We start from the raw sequence: 26,708 nt of genomic DNA, 5'->3' as shown, positions 1-26,708 counted from the left end.
TCCAAGACTTTTTTTCTTTCATCATCACTGTATCAAATTTCTTCTTCTTTATTACTTTCGTAGTTCATCATCACTATACCCGGTTTTTTCTTCTTCTTTTCTTTGTTCACTTTTCCAACAATCTCACCAAAAGCCTTGAAAATTTTTCAAACTCTCCAAGACTTTTTACTTTCATCGTCATTATACCAGTTTTTTTTTTCTTCTTCTTTACTTATCAAATTTTTTTTTTTTTTGCAAAAAATATTTTAACAAATTCTACATCTTTTTTACAAACTTTTGATTCATTACAACTTGTTACAACAAACAAATTTTTTCGTCACATTCATCTGCTTTTGTTTCCCATCAATGGTGGTGGTGGTGAGTTTTTTATTGGTGATTAGAAACATATACGTAAAAAAAAAAGTAAGGGTTTTTTTTTTAATATTTGGATTCCCAAAAAAATTATAATTTCTTTTATTAAAATTTATTGATTCTTTTAAAATTTTCCAAATATACAAAAGTTTCCTAATATATAAAGTATTATGAAATCTTGATTGTAAAAAGTCTTTTGAAAAAAAATCTCTCAAAATTCATTCAAATCATGTGTTAAAAATCTTGATTGTAAAAAAGTTTTTAAAATCTCACAAAAGTTCAACAAAATCTCATAAAATCATCAAGACTTTTTTTGCCAAAATTGTCTCATCTCAATCCAATACACCCCCTAGTCATTTAAAATTAAAAAAAAAATATCATATCATATCATATTAAATTTTAAAACAAAATTTACGATTATGATGATGTTTGTAGACTTCATCCACACTTTTATTAAGAAAATTTCATATTTTATTCCTTAAGCTATACATATTGCCTTATATATATTTGCTTTAATCATGAAATATATTATAGTAGTCAAAAGAAATATGAGATATGAGATATGCCTTCCAGAAAAGAAAAAAAAAAGATTATGCCTATTTAACACCAATTTAATTTAAATTGCCGATTTTGATTCCTGACAGGTTATGTGAATTTATTGTTTTTATATGAATTGCCTATATTTTTTTTTGACACAATGTGAATTGCCTATTTTAATTCTTTGATTGCAACAAAATAGTGATTCTACGCGGTGGAGGAACTGATGGAAATCGTACCAAAGGATGCTGAGATTCGTTGTCCTGTAGTCTCCTTGTTAATATATGAGTATAAAACACATCCCTTGTTAAAAAGAAAAAGTTTAAGAAACATAAAGACAAAAGAAATTGTAGAACAACCCAATTAATAGTCATAAATATCTATAAAATAAAAAAAGGGCACTCAATTAAAAAGAGGAGGAGATGGAGATCAATGATTTACATACGATACATAAAAGAATAGGAGAAAATTATACAGTATGATTGAAGCATACCTTTTAAATGATTTTCTATGATAGCAACATAAACTAAAAAATCAAAATATATGTAAATTAGATCCCGTAAAAAGAACAAAATTCTTTTCAATAGCATGAAGAAAAAGAAGCAAGAAACAAAACACGCGGGTATAGATTTGTACCATTTGCAACTTAGATATTGGACAAATCTAGTAGCATCATAGCATGACCATTTTAAAATAGAACAAAACACCCTTGTTTAGCTAAGTATAAAATCTGTCTTGTGTATATTATGTATAAAAGCATGCATTTTGTGCTTGACAATCAGCTAAAAGGTGCAAATACATAGTGTGTACTTAATAACAAATTTTGAATAGAAAAGAGTTAATAATAAGTAAACATAAAAAATCCTGAGTAGGATTTAACATCTTATTGTATTCTCAATAGAAACTGTCAAGAGCCATCCAAAAATATAAACTGAAAACCCAACCAAATTTACTGCAGATATTAATAATAGAGAAAAAAACCCTTAATTAACATCTTATTTTATCAATAAACAAAATTCATTAGAGAGAACCAGAATTTTAATATTACCAAGGGTAGAAGTGATGTGCAAATCTCTAGAGTAAGTCCGTAAATAAAACCACACCATTATGCTTCAAAAGAAATTCCTAAAAATTAAAATAAAATAACATAAAATAAAAAAGCTAATCAAATAAAATAAAATAAAATAAAATGGCATTTGAAACAACAAACAATGGTTGAACACAAGAAAGAAAACTCCCAACTTGAATTGAATTCTCTAATAAAGACATAATAAGATTTCAAATTTCAATCATTAAACTGCAAAAGATAAAAAAGAATTAAGGAGAAATAGAAAACAAACAAATCTGCGTTCCATGGACCCAGATGCAAAACATGGGTTACAGATTAAATGGGTTTCGAAGAAGCACGATACATCCCATCGTTAGTGCACATTTCCTAATCGGAAAAAGAGAACATGGATCTGCATTCAACAGAGAAATAAATAATTAGATATTGAATACAAATTATTTGAATTTGATAGATTTGATAGGTAAAAAGATTACCTTCAATTGAAGATTGTTTTGGAAACAAAGAAATGAATGAAACGGACTATGATGGACATAGGAGAGACAATCAAGAGTACCAGAGGCAATGAGCACGATCGCGCGTGGTCGTGGGTGTTTGGGGTTTGGGAATTGGGAGGCTGCCGACAACAGATTTAGAAGAGGGAGATGATAGTATAGTAAGTAAAAAGAGTGAGAGAAGAGAAAAATTGATGTGCGATGCAAAAATTTGGGCCGAAATGTATTCCCATATTTGGAATCAATTTTTCAATTAAACAATCAACATTAAAATTCATAATTGTATTAAATGTGAAATCAACCACAGAGAAGAATGTATGAAGCAAGTATTCTAGAGGAGAGAGAAAGACAAATAAGTCTGTCTTTATCATATTTATAGATATAGATGCTTTGAATTGAATCTTAAAGGAATTTGATTAATATTAAAATTACCTCTTCAATGTTTTTAATTCATTAAAAAAAGTGATGATTCCTATTAATCTAGACTAGGAAATTGATTTAAAGGTAACAACATGAAGCTTTGTAGTTACTTAGTTTGTCTAACTTTTCTAGTTATTGATCATCAATGCAAGTTTGTAGTTATATAGATGCTTTGTAGTTATATTGATAATCTAAGAATAGATGAGGAAGAGAATCAGAATAAAAAATAATTATGTCTTTGATTGTAATCTAGATAGCAGTAGTTTGGGGGCTTTGGAGAATGAGAATCTCGATTATATTTTATAACGGAAACAGGAATGGCTTTATTTGCCGTCCTGCCTTTGGTCTTACTTGTGCTTTTGATTAATAATAGTTGATGTTTCAAAAAACAAAAAAATTAATAATTTGATTAACAAATTATTTCTTAGGTTTTTGGAATTGACTACTTGCCATCAAGTTATAAGAGACTCTTAATAATCAAGTTTGATAAAAGATGATTACATTGGTACATTGGCAAAGTATAAATACCAAAAGTTACTTGAGGCGAGAGTTGGATTTGGGTATGAATTTGTAACCAAGAGGTTTGTGCCTACTGGGGCGGTTGATTTGAAGGCAAAGAACTTTGGTTTACACGTGGCTTGGTACGTAAAACAATTTACCGTTTATATTACAATTTTAATTAAATTCTCGAGTGAGTTTTTAATTACATTTTGCATCTTAATTATAGTGGGCTTGATGAACTCAAAGTGAAAGGTACATTCAAGAAGACAGCTACAGCAACACAATTTGAAGCAAGCTTTCAGCACGGTTTTTCAACCAAACAACATAAGATAGGTCTTGGCATAATACAGGATATAAAAGACTTTAAGCTTGGTGCTTTTTGCAATAACTTGGCATTTGAAAGGCAATGGGAGAGAATCACATTTTCTGGAGAACTAAGCAAAGACTACATGGGCAGTCGTTACAAAATCAAAGTTGTTGGAAGTCCATTTAGCAGTCCAAGAAATACAAAAATAGGTTTTGAATGGGCACCAATCATATAATAGCAGGTTCTAATGTTTGTGGTCTGTAATAGTTAATTGGACTATTCAATTAATGCTATTACAAAATCTATATTACTGTGGAAAATAGGATATTTGGGCACCCTAATAAAGGGTGTGGTATGTGGATATATAATGACAGTTTACTCTTAAGCTGGTATATGACATTTTACTCTTAGGCACCTAATAAGGGTGTGGTATATGACATTTTAGACACCCTAATAAGGGTGTGATATGTGGATAATATTACATTTTAGGAACCCTAATAAGGGTGTGATATGTGTGGATAATATGACATTTTAGGCACCCTAATAAGGGTGTGATATATGGATAATACGACATTTTTCGGTTTTGTAGTAAAATACTATAGTATATATTAGAAGGTGTCATGATTGCATGGTAATATAGAAGCTAACCAACAAAAACAAGACTCAAAAGCTAAACAAGAAATGCTACTTTATCAAATTTTCGATGAATTTTCTCTTCCTCCCTCGAACATTGAATGCATTATGGATTTCATGGCTTTTTCCTTTTTCTCTCATTTCAATATAAGCAAAGCTCTTTCATCTTTTCAGATCCTATCCCAAATATCAGCTTTTTCCTGATTTGGCAAGAGATGCAAAAGAATTTGTTTTTCTAATTTGTTCCTAATCTAGAGAAAAATACGTACTAAATCCAGTTATGACGAAGGGAGGTAAAATCATTCCTGCGATGTAATCCAAGAGAACGAGGAACCGAGGTAGTCATCAAACACCTCCTGGTCCTGCTGGTAGTGGTCGGTCATCCTGTATGTGCCGTGCCTGCTACGCTTCGTTTGCTTTGTTAGGGAATTTATTTACCCCAATTCAATTCATTCAATATATACATACATACATACACACTCATCATTCTTAGTGTTTTGGGCTCAAAATTCACCCAAACAAATGTTTTCGGCTTACCATGTATTATTTAACTTGAATTACTTTTCCCACCTGTTTCAACTGGGAATCCAATTTGGGTTCTTTCCAATAATTCGTCTTAAGAGATCTTATTAATCACTTGGCCTCAATGTCATGGTTAGTGTAACATTATATTATTTTAACTTAATATTCAATGTTTAGTAAAAAAAACTTAATATTCAATGAAAAATATGAATTATTAAATAAAAAAAATTATTCTATTGTACAAAATTAAACCTGCCTATATTTTAAAATTCAACTTAATATGAGAAATTTGTTGTACGTATATGCAAATCTCTATCTCTATTATTATTATATACATAGATAGATTCCCACGAGTTCTCTCGTGTATTCTCATAGAAATTGCTTAAGTGTCATTTAACTAGAGAGCTTACTTACGTGACATTCAACTGAATATTTTCTAACACATTATTTTTTAAAAGATAAGAAAAATCGATATATTACTACTAAAGTATTCTGTTTTATTGCTTACATGTGTCAGGGAGTGGTTATTGTGCATAAGCTTTTTCCTTATGCAACTTGCATAAACAATGAAAATTGCTTAACGCACCCCCCAAATTGCTTAGCGCCCCCCATATACTTAGTGCACCCCCAGATTTTCTGCGCGCCCCTGATTTTTTTCTCACGCACCCCCCCAAATTTTCTTGCGCGCCCCCCAAAACCATTTTTGTTGTGGAATGGTTTCACATTAGATGTACTTATAATACCAAAATCATTTTTACTGTCGAATAGTTTTAGAGGGATGTAATCCAAAACCATTCTGCTTGTGGAATGGTTTTGTGTGTTATTTATGTTGGGGGCGTGCTTAGCAATTTGGGGGGCGTGCTTAGCAATTTGGGGGGCACGCAAAGCAATTTGGGGGGTGCGATAAGCAATTTGGGGGTGCGATAAGCAAACTGGAGGGCGCGCTAAGCAATCTGAGATATTTATGCATGGTGTGCATAAGCAAGGCTTATGCACCATAACTTAAGCCTCCCAAAAGATACTTTTTCGTTTCTTAAGCATCTCACCCTTCAACCAAGCAGCCTCGGGCTTGGAGGTTGTGTATCGGAACTTTTTTTTTCTACCCCTACATTTATCCCTTTACCCCCAACAAACTATTCAATATTCCTATTTTATCCCTTGTATCATTTATCTTTACCCTACAAAACTATTATGGTACATAAAAATATTATCCAATGTTCCGGTATGTGTGTAACTTTGACTTGTTCCGGTATATATCAAAACAATTCTAGTTCAAGATCCAAGTCTCCTTAGTTAAATCCAAGTCTCCATCTTCAACCAAGTCTCCAAAATAAATATTAACGGCCCTTCTCAGATTAAATCCAAGTCTCCATCTTCAACCACAAAATATTTTTCCAATTCAAGATCCAATTCTTCATCACCATAAAAAGTAAACCATTCTTTTCATATCATCTTGTAAATACAAATCAATCCATTCATCTTCTCCAATATGATTAAAACATATCCACTTATTATTCTATAAATAAAAAATGCATTTCGAAACAGTGAAAACATTTGTATCAATAACATGGTAAAAAAAAAATGAATGCGCTTATCATATAAAACTTTTATATAAAAAAAAGAATGACATAGCAAGAAAATATATATCAACTTTCTCAAATCAACGGTGAAAGCATTCTTTGAAGTTATATGCTAATGGCTAATAAGCATTAATCTTTGAGGAGCTCGTGTTAGACATTTCCTTTACTTTGAAAAATGTTTCCCAAATATTTAGGTACCAAAACATTGTTGGCCTATGCCCTATTTAGAAAGAATAAATTTGAAAGAATTTCATACATTGAAAAAGATTCACTGGTCACTTGAGTGTGGTTAAAATCTTGTCATTAGGCATTCACAAAAGAGAACAAAAACGGCCTTATAATAATAATTATTATTATATAACAATTATAATTATGTTCATCTTCCAACATGAACCCCTTCTTTTGAGTGTATCATCTTGAGGCCAGTCCTTGCAAACAGGCAAAGTTAAAAATACACAATATGGTACAAAAGGCCCCCTTGTATTTTTTTTTCTTGTAGTTCAAATGTATGATTGTTACTTGGAGTGTTGGATGTAATAAATTCTAGATGTAAAAAAAATCAATAGATTTGTTTGAACATATAATTCTGATGACGAAAATCGAAACTAAACTGAATATATCTCACACCAGATTTTAGCATTTGGGATTTTAAATTGCTAGTCTTGTGTCCCTTCCCACCTGCCAAATCAGTAACTACGAAGTTATTGAAGTATTAATAAATGAATAACCAAAAAAGATATTAATAATACATGAACGGTATTAAAAATAATTAAGTTGAAAACATTCAAGCTCTCCTGCCGGGTGTCTAAAACTATTATTAACATATGTACATGAAGAAAACATGTCATCAGTACTTGGAAAGAGGATAAGTCGTAATCACAGATTCAGCCCAACGTATAACCTATATCACCGGTTAGTTTGGAGTCCCAATTCCAACCATTATAATTTGGAAGATATCTAAATACCAAACAAGGCGCTTGAACGAGTTTGAAGGGAACAAACTAAATCCACAGAACCTTCATGAAAGGGAATCAGCCAATTTTACCTGCTACTGTCCGGTGTTTCCCAAAAGCCGCTCAACTGCTGCATGAACATTTCCTGATGTAGCAATAAGAGCCCTTATGTTCTCTTGTGTGTCAAAGAATCCCATCTCTTGAAGTTGGGAAAGTTGGGTAGCATACAATTGCTCTGGTGGCTCTGGAAAGACATCAAAGAGAGACAGTTTAAAAATTATTTAGCATAGTAAGAGACATCAATAATGCAGTATAAAACGCACATAGAAAATTGTAAAACAATAGCAATCCTAACCATTTGATCTGTTTGGAACAGCTAGGCTACCAGCTCCAAGTCCACCAAACATGCTCGATAACATCTCCAACCCCAAGTTGTTCACTGGTCCCAGTAACAGAAACAAATTATAGCAATTACCAAAATGTTCATAAAAAAATTTCATGTGCAATCAAATGGCAATTGCATCATACAGCTGCCACCTTAAATCTCCTCCATCATTGCTATTATATAGATGCATGGGACCTTCAAAATCAAGGCTGGCTCAATACTGGTGTTGAAAAAAAAAACATCATTGGTGATACACCACCATATATATGCGATGCCAGCTATGGTGTGGCGGGCTATGGTGGTTGCCATTATAATGACATCCATGGCACCACCAACAGGAATGGCGGGTGGGGGCAGGGGCTTAAAAGAAATAGAGGTGGGACCAGTCCACGACCCTACCAGTGTTGGAACCCATAACCCATGAAAGTAAACCATAGAAAAAGATGGCAGGCCTATGTTTAGGAGATTAAGTCATATGAGGAGCATATATTGTAGAAAGAAAATACTTGCTGTCATACTTAGACCACCTTACAAATATATCATCTAACTACAATAGTAGAAGAGGAGATGAAGGGTCTATTTTATGAAGGACAAAAAATCCACTTTATACTTGGGCAATCTCTACATGTATAACATTTTAACATGAACTAAAAATTGAGGCCTTAGTCTGGCTTTATTGGCCATGCCATATGGTTGGCCATGTAAATGGTTTTACATTTATAAATGGGTACTAAGGATTCAGTTTTGAGCAGCTTAAACTTTGTTAGTAAGAATATAAGGCACTTCTCTACCTACCTCAAGGGCCACATAAAAACACCACGATCAACCTACGTGATTTATTATCCACCGAATAAAGACTTAGCTAAGATCTTAGGGAAAACCTGAGAAGACAAATTTTCAACAAATAGATGCAGAGAACATGTAGAGGACACATGAACACATTATTAAATGATCAACTAATCCGAAACATTATAATTGACAAAATTTCAAGTTTGGATTGGAGATCTTAATAGATGGTCATGCAATTTGAAGTGATAATGCAAAACAGTGCTGAAATATTCCAAACAGAACAACAGAGTATAGTACTATAAACAGAAACCACAAAAGAATGCAGAATTGTCTTGCATACCATTGCCTCCACCTGTTTGACCTGGTTCCCTGCACAACAAAACATATCATCATATTAGATGATCGAGCCAGTAGCAAACAGTGAACAAAAAGGGGCATCAAATTCAAACTTCAATTCTTATTCAGTCACACGGTAAACTTCCATTAAATTTGTATGCATTGAGGTGGGATTAAGGAAAGTTTAGGGTGACAGGATTACCCCAATCCAAATTACATGCTCAAAAAGGATTTATAGCAGGATCTGAAGTAAATAACCCAAGGTTCAAACCCAACTCATGCAAATGTCATCAGAAAAAGGCCATTTTGGTGAGCCATACTCCTATTGGATGTGTAAGCATATTTAAATATGTGCTTATAGTGTGATAATTAATGTCAACCCAGACCCCAATTGTATAGCTTTTCTTAGACAAATAATAGAACACGCTCTTTCAAGGATTTTTACTGCACAAAATCCAAAAATATTGCTTTTTATGCATAGCATCTGACAATCATGATCATCAAAAGGAAACAAACTACAACAATGAATACTTCCAGAAAAGCTATAACCAAAAAGGAACTCATTGTATCGATACAATTGAACATTAAAGTATAAGTATAAATCAAGCTATCAAAAATTAATGATTAGGAATGTCAGGATTGCTCCATTACTTACTGTGTTGATTGCTGCTGACCAAGCTGAGTCATAAGAGCTTGCTGCATAGACAAGAGTTGCTGCAATAGTTGATAGTACACAAAAGTTAATTTATTTAGTTTATCTAGGTACAAAACAACACTAACTCCTTCTCATATTCGATCACATCAGTATTGTCAATTGAAGATCACGGAAAAAAAAAAGCATTTTGTTCAAATTCTGCTTGCCAGCGCTCTAGCATTGCGATAGCTACTATTTAACAGCACTTCGTATTAAATCATCGGAACAATAGCAGTTGATTAAAATTTTCTGACGCTATAGCTGCTATGGATCACATTCACTAGTATCAAATTTTCTAAGACAACTGTCAAAATCACGAATTGTCAGAGTAAAATAAATCCCAAATGCTCAGCTAGGAGGCCATTTTCCAATTACATGATCAAGGGAGCTCGCAGTCCGATCAGGTCTGACTCTGATTCTCATTAATCATTATTTTATTAATGCTGAAAACTTATTACTCAAAATTTGTCACAGGACAGGAAAAATGAAAATAGTTGTAGAAACATTAAAATTAAAAATCACTGTTCTTCCAAAATAAAGATATGACTAAATGCGTCAGCATTGGACCACAAACTTATTAACACAATCAATAGTTATGTACTCAAATATTGATTGAGAGAGCAATGCTCAAATTCATCAACAGACAAGAGTATTCTAAATCTGTGTACCTGCATTGTCTCAGGTGAGGAAAACATGCGAAGAAACTCTGGGTTTTGCATCACTTCTCTCATTGAATTTAGATCAGGCATCCCACGCTGATCAGTATTCGTACCAAGAATCTAAAATAAACAACGCCGTTAGAGAGATCAGTTCAAAAACATGCACAACTTATAGGCACATTGGGTAAATACCTGATTCATTGTTTGAGGATTGGAAAGGATACTTTGCATCATTTGTGAGATAGCTGGATTTTGCATTAATTGGGACAATGAACCAGCATCTGGCATACCACCCAACATGCCTTCGAGGTCTGGCATACCAAGCCCGCCTAAGCCAGTGGGCGTCTGCTGCCGAGCATCCGCACCAGTAGTTGTTGACCTCCTAACATTAGGTTGGGCACCTCCAGCTAAAATACTCAGCATGCATTAGCCCAATTCTAGTCACAAGCCGCTCAGAAATATAGCTAAAAGCTTTAGAACATAACAAATAAATTGAAATAACAAAAAACTTCAAAATGCAACAAAAGGGGAGCATTATGTTACTTGATTATGTGTAGAAAATCTGGTAATGAGTGCTTACTTGGAGCAGATGACCAAGGATTAGGAAGTGGGTTAGTATTGGGTACAGGGGAAGTTGCTTCAGCACTAGTAGTTGAGGGATTGGTTGATTGATTCCTCGTTTGCCCACCTTGAGTCCCCAAACCTCTGGCGCTCTCATTTCCTGTGTTACCAGCCATTGTGGTGGCATTTAAAAATGGTTCTTGAACATTTTCATACATGCGCCTCAGCATGTTGAATCCCTCGGGAGAAGATTCAATATTGCTCATAGCTCTGTCTGTATTCCTCATCATTTCACGCATGATCTCGGGGTTCCTTGTAGCCTCAAGTGTCTGGCGAAGTGTGCTTGGATCATTAAGTATGTGTGCCAACTCAGGGTTTCTATCCATGAGCTCTTGCATCTGTGGGTTACTCATTAGAAGATTGCGCACTATCTCGGGATTATTTAATAAATTTTGCATGGCAGGTGAGTTCATAATTTCTCTCACTAAATTAGGATTTGACATAAATGGTTGTTCAAGATCTGGAGGTCCCGCTCCAAATAAACTATTGAGGCCACCTCCTCCTCCCATCCCATTGATACCACCTAGACCTGGAAACAACGAAGCTCCAAGTCCAGGTCCTCCTAATCCCCCACCCTCATTAGCACCAGCACCTCTAGCATTAGTTGTGGTATTGGCCCCACCGGTATTAGTCCCAGCAGTTGTATTTGCAGGCGTAAAGCCACGAACCAAATGGACAGTGTGATCTGCCTCCAAACCTATAAATCAAAATACAAAAGAAATTTATATTCACTCATTCAACAAATACTTTCTGACCCACCAAAGATTTTCCATATGAATAAATCTATTTCTGACAGTATTAACAATGATTTTAATTTCCAATTTCCATTTGTATTTTCACTCTAAGAATTCAATAAATACCCTCCACAGCCATCCGTAAGTCCTAAGCTCAAATGTAAAATGCAAAATTGTTAGGCTGGAAATATGTGGTGTCTCAAATGGTAAAATACCAAAATTGTTAGGCCGGAAATATGTGGTGTCTCAAATGGTAAAATACCAAAATTGTTAGGCCGGAAATATGTGGTTTCCCAGGTTGTAACCCAGGACCTGGCATTTGTGTGTGTGAGTTTCACGTGGTGTTTATCGTTTCGTCTACGGACCAAAAATAAACTCTACAGCAAAATATACATACATATAGTGCTTAGAAAAAATTACCCACCTTCCGTGGATTATCAACAAATTAATCTTAGGTTATTGTTAAACCATACAAATGCAAATAAAGGGGTTATCTTACACTCTTAAATAAATGAGATAAATTTAATACTCATAAGAAACCAAAGAGCATATAAATGATAAAATCATAGCATCAAAAACAAAAGCAATCCGATAAATAAAATTAAAAAACACATAAACATATCTTTGTTTTATCAATTATTACATAATAATAATAATAATAAAAATTAAACAGCACAAACAAAACTCAAATCAAAAAACGTTGAACCACACTTAACAACAATTCAAACTTAATTATCAACGAATAAATATAGAAATCATCATAAGATCGGGTTTATACCATAGCTTTGAAGAGTTTGATCATCCTTAAGGATCCGACCCTTATAAATCAAACGCTGTTGATCAGCAGGGATATCACAGTTCTGAGCAACAACATCCTTGAAGGAACTAACGGTGGAATCGAGGCTAATTTGAACGGAAAATTTGGAACCATTGGAACAACGAATGTTGATCTTAACTCCGTCGGTGGATTGTTGCTCCGTCGAAGTATCAGCGGTTGCGTCACCTCCCATGGCGTCGTCGGTGGGAGGGAAATAAAGGTACTGGCAGTTGTGAATCGGTTACGTGGATCGAATCGGAGATGAAATGGATCGAAACCCTAACCCTAGAACGATTGAAAACGAAATTGGAATCGTGCGAATTTAGAAAGAAATGGAAACTGGGAATTTTTTTGAGAGATAAACTGAGAAATATTGACGAAAAAAATAATTAAGAAATGAATTGCACGAGCGTTGTGTTTGTGAAATAAAAAAAATTAAAAATAATTTTAAACTGAAAAAAAAAAAGGTAAGAAAAAAAGATAGAGAAACCCAACTACGCAGGGAAAGAATTGATGTTGGGCTTTTATTGGGAAATATAGATCCACGTGCTTAACTAGCGCGTGACTAAACATTGCATGTGTCTCTCTTATCGAACACGGCACGTTCTTTCTAAAGCGCGTGTGGTTTAGGTTGGTTTTTACTATTTTTAATTGTTTCTGGGACCAGGATCTATTAATATTTTTAATTTTTAATATAAAAAATGATAAATGATGTATATATAATATAATAAATATTTGATTGGTTGAAAGTTGGAAATATGTTTTTTTTTTTGTTGAAAATAATTATGAAAGAAGTGATGAATAAGTAACAGTGGTGACCGGTGGCAAGGCTGCTGAATGGGAGATTGATTTGTTTTTTTTTTAACTCGGTATTTAGTCATAGGACCGACTAATTTAATGAGACAAATCTCACTGCCTACTTGTGGGGGTCTCATTTAAAGTCAGAGTATTTTTTTTTCTCTGTATGGACTAGCCCACGAAAATTGACGCAAGATGGAATTGAATTTGAGACATTGAGAGGAACATACTTCAAGACCCAAGCTAACACCACTCGACCAAGTGGGTTTGGGAGATTGATAATTGATTGTTTGCATAAGCAACTTGGTGACGAACATAAGCTTACTTAGATCTTTTTTTTTTTGGATATGTTGGCCAGGATCGAATCTTCTACCAAATAGTTAAAGAATTGAGACATGTTATAGGAACACAAATTTAGCACCGTATATAGTATACACAATAGATATACATAAAACTCAATTGCTTGCACGCAATTTGAGATCTATAAATTAAAGATAGGAAAAAGATACACTGACGTATTGTATAACGTGTCAGGTGTATGATTGTGTTGTGCTTAAAACATTTCGTAAAGAATATATCACGTGTTGTTAGTTGAAATTGAAGATCTTTAGTTTTTCAGTAAATATCTCCTTGTTAATGTCTATTTACTTATAGTCCAAACTTTCTCACTTGTTTAATACCTATAAACATACCTAACAATCTATACTAAGAAAGGTTTGAAAATGAACAATTCAAATGATATAGTCACGTACCAAGAAATGTTTGGCAATGTTATCCATAGTTATATCAACGTAGAATTCAAGTGTAAAACCAACCTTGATAAACCGACTATGATACATTGGAATCTGACAAAAACATTCCAGAGTTTTGCTGCACATGAGACCAAAAACACTATTGCCATAATAAATAAATTCAACTTCCATGTTGGTTCCAAAACCAAAAACATCTTTCATTTCTCTCCAACCATTAGTAAGAATGGGACGAATAGAACTCTTGGTATAGGTCACAACATGCATTTTGTCCATATAATCAATAAAACTCCAAGTTTCAAGCAAGTTAGCGCCATACTCCCTGGCAAAAGATGGATCAATTTCACCAAAAACATGTAACAATGGTGGAAACAGAATAAATTAAATATAAAAAAAAACTATGGTACAGTTCCAATTAAAATCCAAAAATATTAACAAATCCTTCAAGTATTATATAATTTCGGAAATCATTGTTTAGCATGAAATTAATGGTATCTGATTGCTTAGATATACAGTAGTGAAGGAAGTCATGGGAGTGATTTCAAGATATTTACTATAAATATACATTGTGTTTAATATTGTAGGGAAAGAACTAAAAGATGACTCACACAATGGAAGACAAAAGGAAATATATGCCCTTTTATAGTTTAGCAATGAAAAAAACAAAAAGAAAAAATGAAATCAAACATAAATAAATTAAAAAGAAATTAGGGAATCAGGATACATTGTCTAACATATTTGTGCAGTTTTGTTTCTTGTAGTTGACCAAAGCTTCTAGCCAAAACCAAGATAAGAAAAGATTGATTGCAATTGAATAAGACAAACAAAAAATATTACCAAAGAAGTGTTAAGTTATGGAAAAGTCTACAAACATTAAATGATAGCATTGTAGTTTTGATAAAAAAAGAAGTATTCATCTAAATGGTTTAGACAAAAATGAGCTGTAAATGAAATGAAAGATATCCATCAAATCTATCTAATCATGTTTAACTTAAAGAACAATACATAACATTTTTTAAAAGAACGGTTGAGACAATACCTAGCTGATTAAACCAACCAAGTTAGAATGTAACTTAAAGAAATAAAAGATGTAATGTTAAAATATAAGAAGTGATGAAACAAATAAAAGAACAAAAATCATACAAAAAAAACTATGTGACATAAACTAATAGTTTAAAAATGATGAGAAAGGATTCTCTCCCATAAATTTATGGTGGAGTGGAACATGGACCCTTGATTTGAAATTAAGAAAATAAAAAATATAAAAGAGCATTGCTATATAACGCGACATCAATCATTTCCCAATATAAAAATGTGTTGTTCTAATGACTTAGATCACCACCACTCCCTCTGCAATGGAATCCCCCTAAAAAATGATATTGTTCTCTGATTAACTAAAACTATATGACATAAAAAAAACCCAACAAATGAGTCAAATAAAGTTTTCATAATCTTAAAAAATTACTTTATTGCACGATAATTACAAAGAAAAAAAATCAAGAACACAAAATATAATTTATAATAAAATAATAACAACAACTTAAAAAAAGTAATGAAAAAAATAATGAATTTACCTTGTACTTACTTTCATAACCAAAATCAATTTTTTTGAAAAACTTCTTGATATACAATGTTGGTCATTGAAGTCGATGAAGCATCGGAATCATCAAGAGCTAGAATTTTGAGACATTCTCTAGTTTTGACCCGAGAAACCGCAACATATAACTGCCCATGAGTAGTATTAGGGTTGGGAATAGGCCAGGCGGCCTACAGGCGCCTTCGGCCTGGCCTGTGTAAGTATGGTCTGGCCTGTTTATTAAAAATGTCAGGCTTAGGCTTTGAAAAAAGTCTGTTTACATAAATAGGACAGACTCATGCTTCTAAAAAAGTCTACAAAGCCCGATAGACCGGCCTGTTTATATTTAATTATTTTTATTTATGTAATATTATTATTTATATTTTTTTTTTTGCCAAAGAGAAAATATATTATTATTATTTAATCATATTTGTTATTTTATTAACTTTTAATTATTGTGCTAATCATTTTATTAGTATTTTCTTAATGTTGAAGAAATTATAAAAATTTAAATGTGAAATAGGTTTTTAAGGCTTGTTTAGCCTATTTAAAAAGACTATATAGAGACATTTATGTAACGCAAATTTTTAAATAGGCTAGAAGACCAGGTCAGACTTTAAAAAGGCTCAGGCCAGGCTAAAATAAGTAACATTTGATAGGCCGTATGCCAGGCTCAGGCCCGAAGAAAAATCGTAGGCCAGACTCAAGCCTATCAAGGCCTGGCCTGACCTGTTCCAACCCTAACTGGTATAGGTAAATAAACACCAACATTTGACAAAGTTTGTCCTTGACTTTTATTGATAGTCATTGCAAAACATACACAAAGAGGAAATTGACGTCTCTGAAAAATGATGCATGCACTAGAAGGTGGCTCTAAAGTCATCCGATGTATAGATACTTTTTCCCCATTATGTGGCCCGTTTACAACCTCCGCACCAATAAAAGTTGCACCCAATTTTGTAACTATTAATCGAGTATCATTGCAAAGACCAATAGAAATATCTAAATTTCGAAGCACAATGACAGGAACACCTAACTTAAACTTCAATCTGTGATTTGGCATACCAGAACATTTAATATGATTTAAAAATGCAGAATTACATTGTAGGTCATTTATCTTAATTTTTTGTAACACTTTGATCTTTTTTTTTTAATAACATTTTGCTCCTTTATCTCTTATAAAACACACATCTAAGTCATTTTGTTCATTTTTTTATTGAAAACAATACTAATGTGACAAGCCACATCAGATAAGTTTATTTTTTAAAATATATTTTTTTTATTGAAAATAAAAAAATCTGGAAAAATGATGAACACATTCATCATTTTTCTTGAATCTTCATCTTCCTTTTGAATCTTCATCATTTTCTTTGAATAAAAAAAATGTCTATCTAAATATATCTCCAAATATCATAAATATATGTTAATTTCACCTCAATCTTATTCTAAAAACAAAAATCAAAACCCCCAAAATTAAAAAAAAATACCCTAAAAAAATTGGGCAAATGCTTCAAATCCTTACCATCAATGCACACAAGCTTGCTCTCAAAAGACAGCAAAGGAAACAAAGTCACACCATGCTGCTACAAAATGGCCGAAAGACTACTACTACTGTTGCTTCTAATGGGCGAACAACAAATAGTGAAAGACAAACACGGTAGTTCCAAGTTGTGTTAAAGCATCTAATCAAGTGCCTGAGCATAAAACTTTATTCTTTTCATATGAATGTCTTCTAGTATTTCAATGATAGCTTCACCATCGTCAGATTTACCTAATTTACCATCACCAGTGTCTAAAATTCATTTACCAAAGTCAGACAAAGCTTTATTTTGTTCCATGTCGTTAGAAAACTGTAACCTCGTATTTTGCGATAATTTCAACACTGTACATCGATGCCACAAAATCAACTCTTCCACCCTTTGGTACTACAGGAAGAATTTGCCTAAAATCACCACCTAAAACAATGATTTTTCCACCAAATGGAAGGTTCGAAGAACCCTCCACAACTTTGTTCATTACATCACGCATCAATCTCTCAAAAGATTCAAAACCAAGTCTATTAATCATTGGAGCTTCATCCCCCAAATAATTAAACTTGTCATTCCTAAAAGCTAAGCCTTCTTTCCCTTTTTGTCAAGCATACAACACGACTCTTCAATTAAAACTAACAACACTCCAAATTGTGAATGTGCAGTTCTTCCACCTGGAAGAAGTAAGGCAGCAATACCACTCGATGCTACATTTAAAACAATTTTACCCTCTGATCTAAACTGAAATGAAAGTGCATTCCACAAAAATGTTTTCCTAGATCCCCCAAACCCATCGACAAAAAACATACGACCCAAATTATTTGTGACAGCATCAACTATTTGATTATATGCCAATAATTATTCTTTGTTCAAACTCTTAAACAATTCCTCATGTTTCAGAAACATTAAATCACAATCATATGACAATTCATTGGCAATGAAGATATTGTCACATATATCAAATGATGAGTGTGTATCTTAGGCAAACATTCATAATCATCCGAGCACTTTCCATCTGCTATAAGAACTTTATCTATTTCAATTAAACATAACATTTTCAGCTCTTCTGAAGAGATGATTAAATCTACATTAAAAAAACGATAAAACAATTGGCATATATTTTCCAATATCAAAATTATTTTAATAAAATTAAGTTAAAATCAATATATGAATAGGTATTAAGATACTAACCTGGATTACAGAGAGCCCGTCGTTTCGCATATAAATACCATCTGCCAAATTTCTCACTTCTTTTCAAAAACATTTAAAGGATCGCCCATAGATGATCCTAATAATAGAAGCGCAAAGAAATTCCTAAGATGCCACCCAGATGTAAGCATAGAAAGTTCATCAATAGCATCCAAAAATTCACGATCATCAGCAAGTAAATGTAGTGCACCGCAAGCTTCGAGTGCGAGACTTCACTACATTTGTGATCTCACTAGGAACCACACTTTTGCTCCCCCAACAAGTAAAATTGGACTATGGACCTATGATATATCCTCCATCGGGACTTTCATAGGAGCAACATTGTAGTGGATTTAACACATCGAACTAAAAACAACTTTATAAGTGAGTTAAAAACTGTTAGACATTAAAAACATTGTTAGTATATATTAGGTGTACTATTTAGAAAATATTATTTGTTAGTATCATTTTATATTCACAGAGTATTTCTAAGTATTATTGTAACTATCTCTCCGGTAGTTTTTATATTTTGTCATCTATATTGCTAAGGCTCTGTTTGGTAACACAAATAAGCTAGCTTATAGCTTATTATATGAGCTTATAAGCTTGTTTTAAAAAATTAGAGGTGTTTGGTAACAAGCTTTTTGTACTAGCTTATAGCTTTTTTTCAGATGCTATTTCAAGTAGCATTTGAGCTTATAGCTTTTTACACTTTATTCCATTTTTACCCTTTAATTTAATAACTACCCACTCTAAAAAATAAACTACCCACTATCAATTATGTAATTTTATATTTAATAACCATTTTAAAAGCTAATTTTACCAAACACTTTAACTTCAATAAAGCTAGCTTTTCAGCTATCAGCTATAAGCTAGTTTTTCAGCTATCAGCTAGCTTATCAGCTATCAGCTAGCTTATAGCTTATTTTTACCAAACAGACCCTAAGTGTTAACTAGAGATTTACACACACATTAAATATTTTTTAAATAGTCAATGAACCATAACTATCAAATATTTAAAATATTTTACTTCTTTTTTTTTTTGGTCAAGAAAAATATTTTATTTTAATCATAAATTGTTGGAAAATTGGTTAATTTTTTATATAATATTTTTCTATGAAAATGTTTACCAAACAAACACCCACGAAACGAAAGTGTTTGTTGTGAATGACGGCGAGTGAAGTGTGCGCTCGAAACGAACAAAGGTGATGCCGCCTAGTTAGTTAACCTTCCCTGACTCTGAAGTGGTTTCTTTCCTTTCGTTTCATGTTTCAACAATGCTCACAACCAACAAGCGCCGAGTACTTCATCATTTCAAAACCCTCGTCAACAACTCACGGGTAACACTTACTTACTTACTTACACTACTCTCTCTTCTCTTAATTTCGTTCACACATTTTATCAAACACCTTGCGCATGTTCATATTTTTTACTCCCTTTGAATTATTCCTTCCAGTGTTTCTGCTCATCTTCAACCAAAGGACCAGTGCAATATCATTCCTCTTCAGAATCAGAAGATTCTGATTCGTTGCTTTATCGAGGTGATTCTTATTGAGCCAATTTTACTGTTAACAAGCATAATGTACATAAACACACATGTAATTTTAATCATTGATATATTTAGGGGAAATGGTTACTCAAGTAAAATTTCATGTTTAGGGTTTTGGTTACATACATAACTCAGTTTGAGATTTGATTGAATTGAACTTTTGGTTTATTTGACAGACAGAATCAACGTTAAAAAATGCAAGACTTTCGATGCAAGGAAGCTTGGTATTACTGGTTCTATGATTTCACAACCGTCTCAGTATGTCCTGAAGAAGCTTCAGGACAATGGTAAGATTCTTCTTATACTTCATGATATCCTTAGTTAAGGGAGTTTATGTGCAGGCTCGTATAATATCACCCTACTCCAACTACTACTTCTGTTCCCCGATCGTTGTTTTCCTTGAAAGTTTAGTGCTTGTACCATGATTCTGAAAATTTTCTTAGTGTTGGACTAATAAATAGATGCGGTTGTATCCTCTGTAACCAATTTATTATCCTTTGGTTGAACTTAGCTGAACTAGGGAAATGAAAGAGCACGATTCAGCTGCTCTTGGAATTATTTCATATTTATATCTCAAAATGCAATTCTACTATATCTGGATTTGTTCATTTCCTTTTATTTTTAAGAAAATTCTGTTATAACATTTTTTTTAAGCGAAATTATGTTATAACATATTATTCATTGTTCTCTGTTTTGTCAAAACTCCAATTTTCTTTTTGGATAACAGGATTCTTGTACCTTCTGTGAGTTGCAGGGTTTAAGTCCTACTTAGTAGGTGGGTGTGTGAGAGATCTAATATTGAATAGAACTCCAAAAGATTTTGACGTGGTCACCACAGCAAAGCTTATGCAGGTTTTTGTGACAATCATTCGAATTATCAATTAGATGCACCTTTTTTTTAGTGAGTTTTAAAACAACATTTTTCTTCTATACTATATCTGAAAGGCGAGGAAGCAGTTTCGTCGTTCAGGTCGTCGTGCTGACGTTGTTGGGCGACGTTTTCCTGTATGCCTGGTTCATATAAAAGGTTCGATAGTAGAGGTTTGTTCATGAAGAGTTATACAAGATCATCTCTATCCTTATGTTTAAACTTTAAACTACAAATTATATGTGTGATTTGTGCTCTTCTTTGATTTGATGTAATTTCAATAAATAAATTAATTAATATTGGATCAGGTAACCAGTTTTGAGACAGAATCACAAACTACCAAAGGGATGAGAAAAGTTTTACACTCTCTGCTGCCCAAATGCAGTAATAAAGAAGACCAATTTCTCTACAAAAGTACCTTGCGTAGGGACTTCACGATTAATAGGTGTTGTTAAGCTTTTGTCTCTCCCCACCTTCAAAGTATCAGTTTTTATCTTCGCGATTTACTTTCATCCCTGACTGTCATGTTAATCCATTTCTGATTCTGAACGCAGTTTATTTTACGATCCATTTGCCAATAAAATATATGATTATGCCAATGGAATTGCTGATTTGAGGTCTTTAAAGGTAATTCTTTATTTGATTTGTTAATGAATATTTTGCCTTCAAGATTGACAGTATGCTGATATATATTATGCTTGGTCATATGGATTCAGCTAGAAACTGTGACCCCTGCTCAGCTGTCCTTCAAAGATGATCCTGGTAGGTAGTATCATACTCTAATCAGCATTTTGAAATTAGGAACTCTGACCATATTGATAAGCATCCGCTATGAAAATGAAGTTGCTTATGAAATCTCTCTACAGGGAGAATTTTGCGTGGCTTCAGAATTGCAGCTCGTCTAGGTTTATCATTATCCAGGGAGACTGAGGATGCAATCTGGACATGTTCTTCCCTAGTTAAGGATTTGAACAAGGTACCCTATTTGGAATTTTATGATGATATGCTGCCTGAACTTGGAACAAGAATTTTTTTATTATCTTTTAGTTTTATTGGTATTGCTTCTCCTTGTATTTGTTGTCCAAGGGCTGTGTAGAAATGCCTCTTTTTATTTTATTTGCACTTCAGTATACTTGTTATTGACAACAAGAAGGTTGTTTATTTACAACATGCTCATAGTGTTTTCTTTTGGATATCAAATTAGTTACTCATCTTGCTGCTGTTCTTTATATATTTCAGGATAGAGTAATGATTGAATTGAACTATATGTTGTCTTATGGAGCTGCTGAGCCGTCTCTCCGCTTACTCTGGAAATTCAAATTGCTACAATTTTTGCTTCCGGTGCATGTAAGTGGATTTGAGTTGCTGACTTTTTAGTCTTCTAATTTAATAATATGCTTTTCATCCCCACACAATTTTTTACTTATTAGTTGATTTTAGGCAGCATATCTTGACGAACAGGCTACTAAAGAAGATGGTCAGGCTTCCAATATGTTGATGGTGAGTTAGATTTGTAAAATAATTGTACAATGAACTTTTTATGATGTTATATGATTCGATGAATGCAAATGCTAAAAAGTCATTAGAAGCTGAAGGAATGTGCTACTATAAGTTGATAGTTCACTATTAACTAGATCACTATTTGAATGCTTAGTATAACAGGATAATCACTATTATGATTGTTTTATGCACATTAAAGAATTAACACTACATTATAAAATATAAATATAAATGCTGAAAATTTTAAATAATACTCAACATTCATGAAATAATACACTGCATAACAAAACATTGAAGTTCAATGTCTATATCCGTACATCAGAAGAAGGGAATACCTAAAATATCCCTAACATAACACTTTTCCGAAGCATTTAGCGGTTACTAAAGTGGCATGACAGCCACTACATTAAACCACTTCACTATAGGTCTATAGTGCGCAATTACATTAAGAAAATATTGCAAAAAATAATGAATTGTCTGTTGTCATTCAAAATATAATTATAATTATTTGATCAGTGAATTTCATTCAGCAAATCTTATTTTCCTACATATGTAACTGAAATTCCACTTATAAACTCCAAATTATAAGGAGATGGTAAACAATTGTTTGTTTGTTACTACTTTTCCGAAGCATTTAACGGTTACTAAAGAGTAAAGAGGTTCATGCATATTTTTAGGCTATGCTTGTATGAATAAGAGGAAAATTGACATGTAGTTGGACATATAAAGTTTAAATGAAAATGAGAAAATGGCAATGTATGAGGACTTCAATGTGTCAAAATATATTTTTTGTGCCTTCTCATTTCCACCTACTCAAACAAGGGTTGCTTTAGTCACAATTATAACAATTAACAACTATACTTTTCGTATCAAAATGTTCTGAGTTCTTCTTATGGTTCTGTCTTTTATGCAGAAATTATTCTTCCATCTGGATAATTTGGTTGGATGCGATCGACCTTCTGATTGCACTCTATGGTGAGTGACATTTTTTTTTAATAGAGGTTTATTAGGGTCAAGTCATGCCTCAAAGCACAAAGAGTGCGTACAAAAATATTGCCCACCAACGAGATCGTAACATCAAAGGTAGGATTTGAACTGATGTCCAACACAATGGCGGCGTTGGATGCTGAATGAAGGAAGCTCAAGGTGGTCGCAATAAAGGCAACTAGGGTTTCCAACAAGGATGATTATAACAGATAGCTTAATTTTAGTTATAAGTGTATGTTCTAATTCATTTGGAAATGAGCAGACAATCACACTAAACTATGTCTTTGGCAAATAAACACCTTAATATTCAGTCTGTCCCAGTTAATTTGTAAATCCCTACTAATGTGATAACACATCATTCTGTTAACTTGGGGTCAAATTACTAACAATGAACATTGAACAAAAGAGTCTAGTGTAACAATAGTTGGAATGTAAGGATTAATTGGAACAAAGTGAAAGTTCAAGAGTTTAGGGTGGTTTATGGTTGTATGCTCTTTTCCCTCGTAAAACAAAAGGTCCAGATTTGTTGTTTTTGAATTTGTGTTCCCTCAGTGTTTGAGACATCATTCTATATTTTTATGTGATGCAGGATTGGATTGCTAGCATTTCACCTGGCATTAGTAAACAACCCTCAAGATGCTCTTGTGGTCTGGGTATTTGCTTCTGTTCTATATCATGGAGAGTGGGAAAAAGGCATTAAGTTTGCAAATGAACATGCAAAAATGTGTGTTAATTTTGCACCTGAAATAAAGACGTCCAGTATAGGCAAATCAGACGAAGAAATATCAGAAGCAGTCACTAAATTGGCATCTTTGGCTATTGACTCCATCCATGCGCTGGCTAATAATGACTGTCTTTCTCAATCTCAGTCTAGATACCCATCTGTTCCGCGCTCTCACATGGTAATTAATTCTATTTTGGTATATATTTATTTAGCTAAGGTTTGAAAATTGTGTGGTTGATTGACCGCACAATAGTTTCAGCATGATTAAGTTATGTTCTAATTGATTGGGATGTTCTTCAAACATGCCACAGTTAGGGTTGTGTGATACTTGTTTCTGGTTAGACGTCGGTAACTATCAAGAGTTTGAGCTTTGAAAATAATGTGTTGTCTTGTATAGAAACAATAAAGAAAATTATACTCCAATGGCCAAACATAAAAGATGAGTACACTTATTCAAAGGAATATGATGTTACTAAATAAATGTCAGATAACTGCCTTGCTCTCAATCTTATATAACCTGGTAAATGCACACAGTACTATATCATTCCAATTTTTATTGGTTTCATTTAACCATAGTTTTCAAACTCGTAATATGTGAGTTTACAACTAGATATCAAAATCAAGTTAACTCAAATAATTATTTCTATGTAAACTTATGTAAACTCATATATACTCGCATAGAATCGTGAGTTCCAGGGCAATTAAACGAATCTACAATATAATAGTTATTTTCCCCGCATTTGCCTAAAATAGTGGTTTGTGTTATTTAAAAACCCCCTAAATGCAATAGCTGAATAATAAGGCTTTGTGGTGCCCAAAATATTCATCTCAAAATTATAACACTTGCCTCCACCGATGCTTGTAGCATCCCAACAAGAACACAAATGGAAAAGTACACAATGAGTTTGTATTGAGTTTTAACCACATGGCTCCACTTAAATAAAACTGAACAAACTCCTTTTTGCAAGTACACAATGAACTCACTAGGTTAATGGTCATTACGAGTAGGACTATTAGCTGGCTGATTGGAAATTGGAATGATATAGTAAATGATTTTGCCTATCTGTACTGGGATACTGTCCTTTCCTCCCTATAATCATATACTACCTGTTTATAATTTTGTCCATTTATGCTCAGTTAAGTCATCTTTTGCCCATCTGTAAATCATTTGTGGTGTGTTACTGTGTTTTCATAAGGTTCCAATCCAACTGAGAACTTTGTGGCTTTCAGGTATTTGTATCAAAGAAAACAGAGAAAGCCGTATCTGAAATTTTTGAAGTGTTGGTTGATGATATTAAATTTTACAAGAGTGATAGAAAAAGTGAAAAGATAAATTATAACATGCTTGGGAGTGGCCATAGTTCAGAGAATAGATTTGTTTTGGGCAAAATTGTTCTTGAAACTATGCGGAGTGGAATCGTTGGAGACAGGGATGGTTCTGAGGCTGAAAAATGTCATCTTAAGACTGAGGGCACCAAGGATTTTGACCAATTGGCGGCAAGGAAAGATAAAATAAAGGTTTTACCAACACCAAATTTAGAGCATAGGCAAGAAAAACTCAAAAAACAGAAATTGGCTGAGAATACATGCATTGCAGAGCAGAAAACGGGCTTGGACGAATTTCCTAGTTACAAGGAAACCAATGAAGAGCACCAAAAGCCAGATAAGTTGCGCCAGGAGGTTGATCTATCTATGAAGAACTCTATGCCAAATAATAAAAGCAGTCATTCAAAACAGTTGATGAACGATAAGAAGAAAATTGCCAGTGCTAATAAAAGTTCTACAGAACATGCTAGGCACCTGAAGACGAATAAGCATTGTGTGTCATCACAATCTACAGCGTCTAAGAAATATCAGGTGATCGCCAATAGCCACAACAAAAAAGTGGGTGTAGCAACAGATAAGTCAGTTGACAGAGCTGTCGATGATAACGGAAGGCAACAACCACAAAAAAGTAAGAAAAGTTTGTCTCCACTCTCCAGTTTATTCAATTCAGATGAGTCAGTTGACAAAGTCGTCAATGATAACGGAAGACAACAACCACCAAAAAGTAAGAAAAGTTTGTCTCCACTCTCCAGTTTATTCAATTTATCCAAGAAACGCAGAAGATAATATATTCCTCCGGCATAGTTTAGAAAGATGGAACATATATATTGTCTTCCTTTGTTGTAAGATGAAGCAGAAAATGTTCTTGCTGTGGTTTTGAATAGAAATGTATTTGTGTGGTCTAAAACCAAGCATTATTTTCTCCTATGGTTTGTTCCTATGCTTGTTATTTTGTTGAGACAGACACTCCTGGAGAATATTGAGTTTTTGACATCATTGGAAGAAAGAAAGAAAGAATACTACAAAATGGTGACTTTCTAAGTCAAATTTAATGCTTAGTATTCAAGCGTTTTTTATATAATGACTTTCAAGTGTTTTTTGAATGTATCATTCATTAGCACAAAAGAAAGTTGAGCTTAAACTAATTTGCCCATATAAACTTGCAAACAAAACTATTTTGTTGGTGAGATGTGAAATCAAAGCCGTCAAACTCTGTAACCAAGTAGTTCCATCGTAGTATGCCAATCTTTGTATATCATTCATGAGGGGAATGAATTCTCTTAAGCGTGATTTACACATGAGAGAATAAAGTGTAATCTAACACCACCTAAATTCATTTTCTCTAAATTTTTATATGTTTCTCTCTCTTGATCAATGGTAACAAACCACACTTTATTTTCTCAAGTGTAAATTACACTTGAGAGAATCCATTCCCCATTCATGAGGAAGCAGAAATGCCGCTTACAAAACGAAGCACACGTTGTATTTTATTTTATTTTTTGTATCAAAGAAAAA

The 26,708-nt window shown here is 33.2% G+C and overlaps 3 protein-coding genes and 1 pseudogene across 4 annotated transcripts; 1 reads left to right on the top strand and 3 right to left on the bottom strand.

The window, feature by feature from the left end:
• Positions 1-6,746: 6,746 nt before the first annotated feature.
• Positions 6,747-12,922, bottom strand: LOC123905645 (ubiquitin domain-containing protein DSK2b-like). The gene is made up of 9 exons (XM_045955327.1): positions 12,361-12,922; positions 10,808-11,545; positions 10,420-10,634; positions 10,237-10,347; positions 9,530-9,588; positions 8,879-8,907; positions 7,720-7,803; positions 7,457-7,608; positions 6,747-7,089 (listed from the first exon to the last, which is right to left on the bottom strand). The coding sequence occupies exons 1-8, from the start codon at positions 12,590-12,592 to the stop codon at positions 7,460-7,462; spliced, it is 1,617 nt and encodes a 538-aa protein (XP_045811283.1). The 5' UTR covers positions 12,593-12,922; the 3' UTR covers positions 6,747-7,089; positions 7,457-7,459.
• Positions 12,923-16,234: 3,312 nt separating this feature from the next.
• On the bottom strand, positions 16,235-16,585 carry LOC123904229 (ATP-dependent DNA helicase PIF1-like). The gene has a single exon (XM_045953916.1). The coding sequence runs from the start codon at positions 16,583-16,585 to the stop codon at positions 16,235-16,237; it is 351 nt and encodes a 116-aa protein (XP_045809872.1).
• Positions 16,586-17,132: 547 nt separating this feature from the next.
• LOC123904228 lies at positions 17,133-19,507 on the bottom strand (annotated as a pseudogene).
• Positions 19,263-26,268, top strand: LOC123905643. 2 transcript variants are annotated; one of them, XM_045955325.1, is made up of 14 exons: positions 19,263-19,579; positions 19,696-19,780; positions 19,965-20,075; positions 20,543-20,640; positions 20,734-20,829; positions 20,965-21,101; positions 21,211-21,283; positions 21,373-21,418; positions 21,523-21,632; positions 21,896-22,003; positions 22,097-22,156; positions 23,070-23,131; positions 23,733-24,045; positions 25,098-26,268. In XM_045955325.1, exons 1-14 carry the CDS (start codon positions 19,517-19,519, stop codon positions 25,977-25,979), a joined length of 2,244 nt encoding a protein of 747 aa, XP_045811281.1. In that variant the 5' UTR covers positions 19,263-19,516; the 3' UTR covers positions 25,980-26,268. The 2 variants fall into 2 exon arrangements, with proteins under 2 accessions (XP_045811281.1, XP_045811282.1); XM_045955326.1 differs by lacking the exon at positions 20,734-20,829.
• Positions 26,269-26,708: the final 440 nt, after the last annotated feature.

The sequence above is a fragment of the Trifolium pratense genome, linkage group LG2 (assembly GCF_020283565.1).
Source record: "Trifolium pratense cultivar HEN17-A07 linkage group LG2, ARS_RC_1.1, whole genome shotgun sequence".
NCBI classification, from domain to species: Eukaryota; Viridiplantae; Streptophyta; class Magnoliopsida; order Fabales; family Fabaceae; genus Trifolium; species Trifolium pratense.
This window is presented reverse-complemented; position numbering and strand designations above follow the sequence as displayed.

Excerpts from the sequence above, each read along its gene's own strand:
- LOC123905645 (XM_045955327.1), bottom strand. The coding sequence starts at position 12,592 with ATGGGAGGTGACGCAACCGCTGATACTTCGACGGAGCAACAATCCACC. Across the intron at positions 11,546-12,360 it reads TCAAACTCTTCAAAGCTATG|GTTTGGAGGCAGATCACACT; the intron begins GTATAAACCCGA and ends TTTGATTTATAG. Across the intron at positions 9,589-10,236 it reads CCTCACCTGAGACAATGCAG|CAACTCTTGTCTATGCAGCA; the intron begins GTACACAGATTT and ends CAACTATTGCAG.
- LOC123904229 (XM_045953916.1), bottom strand. The coding sequence starts at position 16,585 with ATGCCAAATCACAGATTGAAGTTTAAGTTAGGTGTTCCTGTCATTGTG.
- LOC123905643 (XM_045955325.1), top strand. The coding sequence starts at position 19,517 with ATGCTCACAACCAACAAGCGCCGAGTACTTCATCATTTCAAAACCCTC. Across the intron at positions 20,641-20,733 it reads CCACAGCAAAGCTTATGCAG|GCGAGGAAGCAGTTTCGTCG; the intron begins GTTTTTGTGACA and ends TATATCTGAAAG. Across the intron at positions 22,157-23,069 it reads AGGCTTCCAATATGTTGATG|AAATTATTCTTCCATCTGGA; the intron begins GTGAGTTAGATT and ends TCTTTTATGCAG.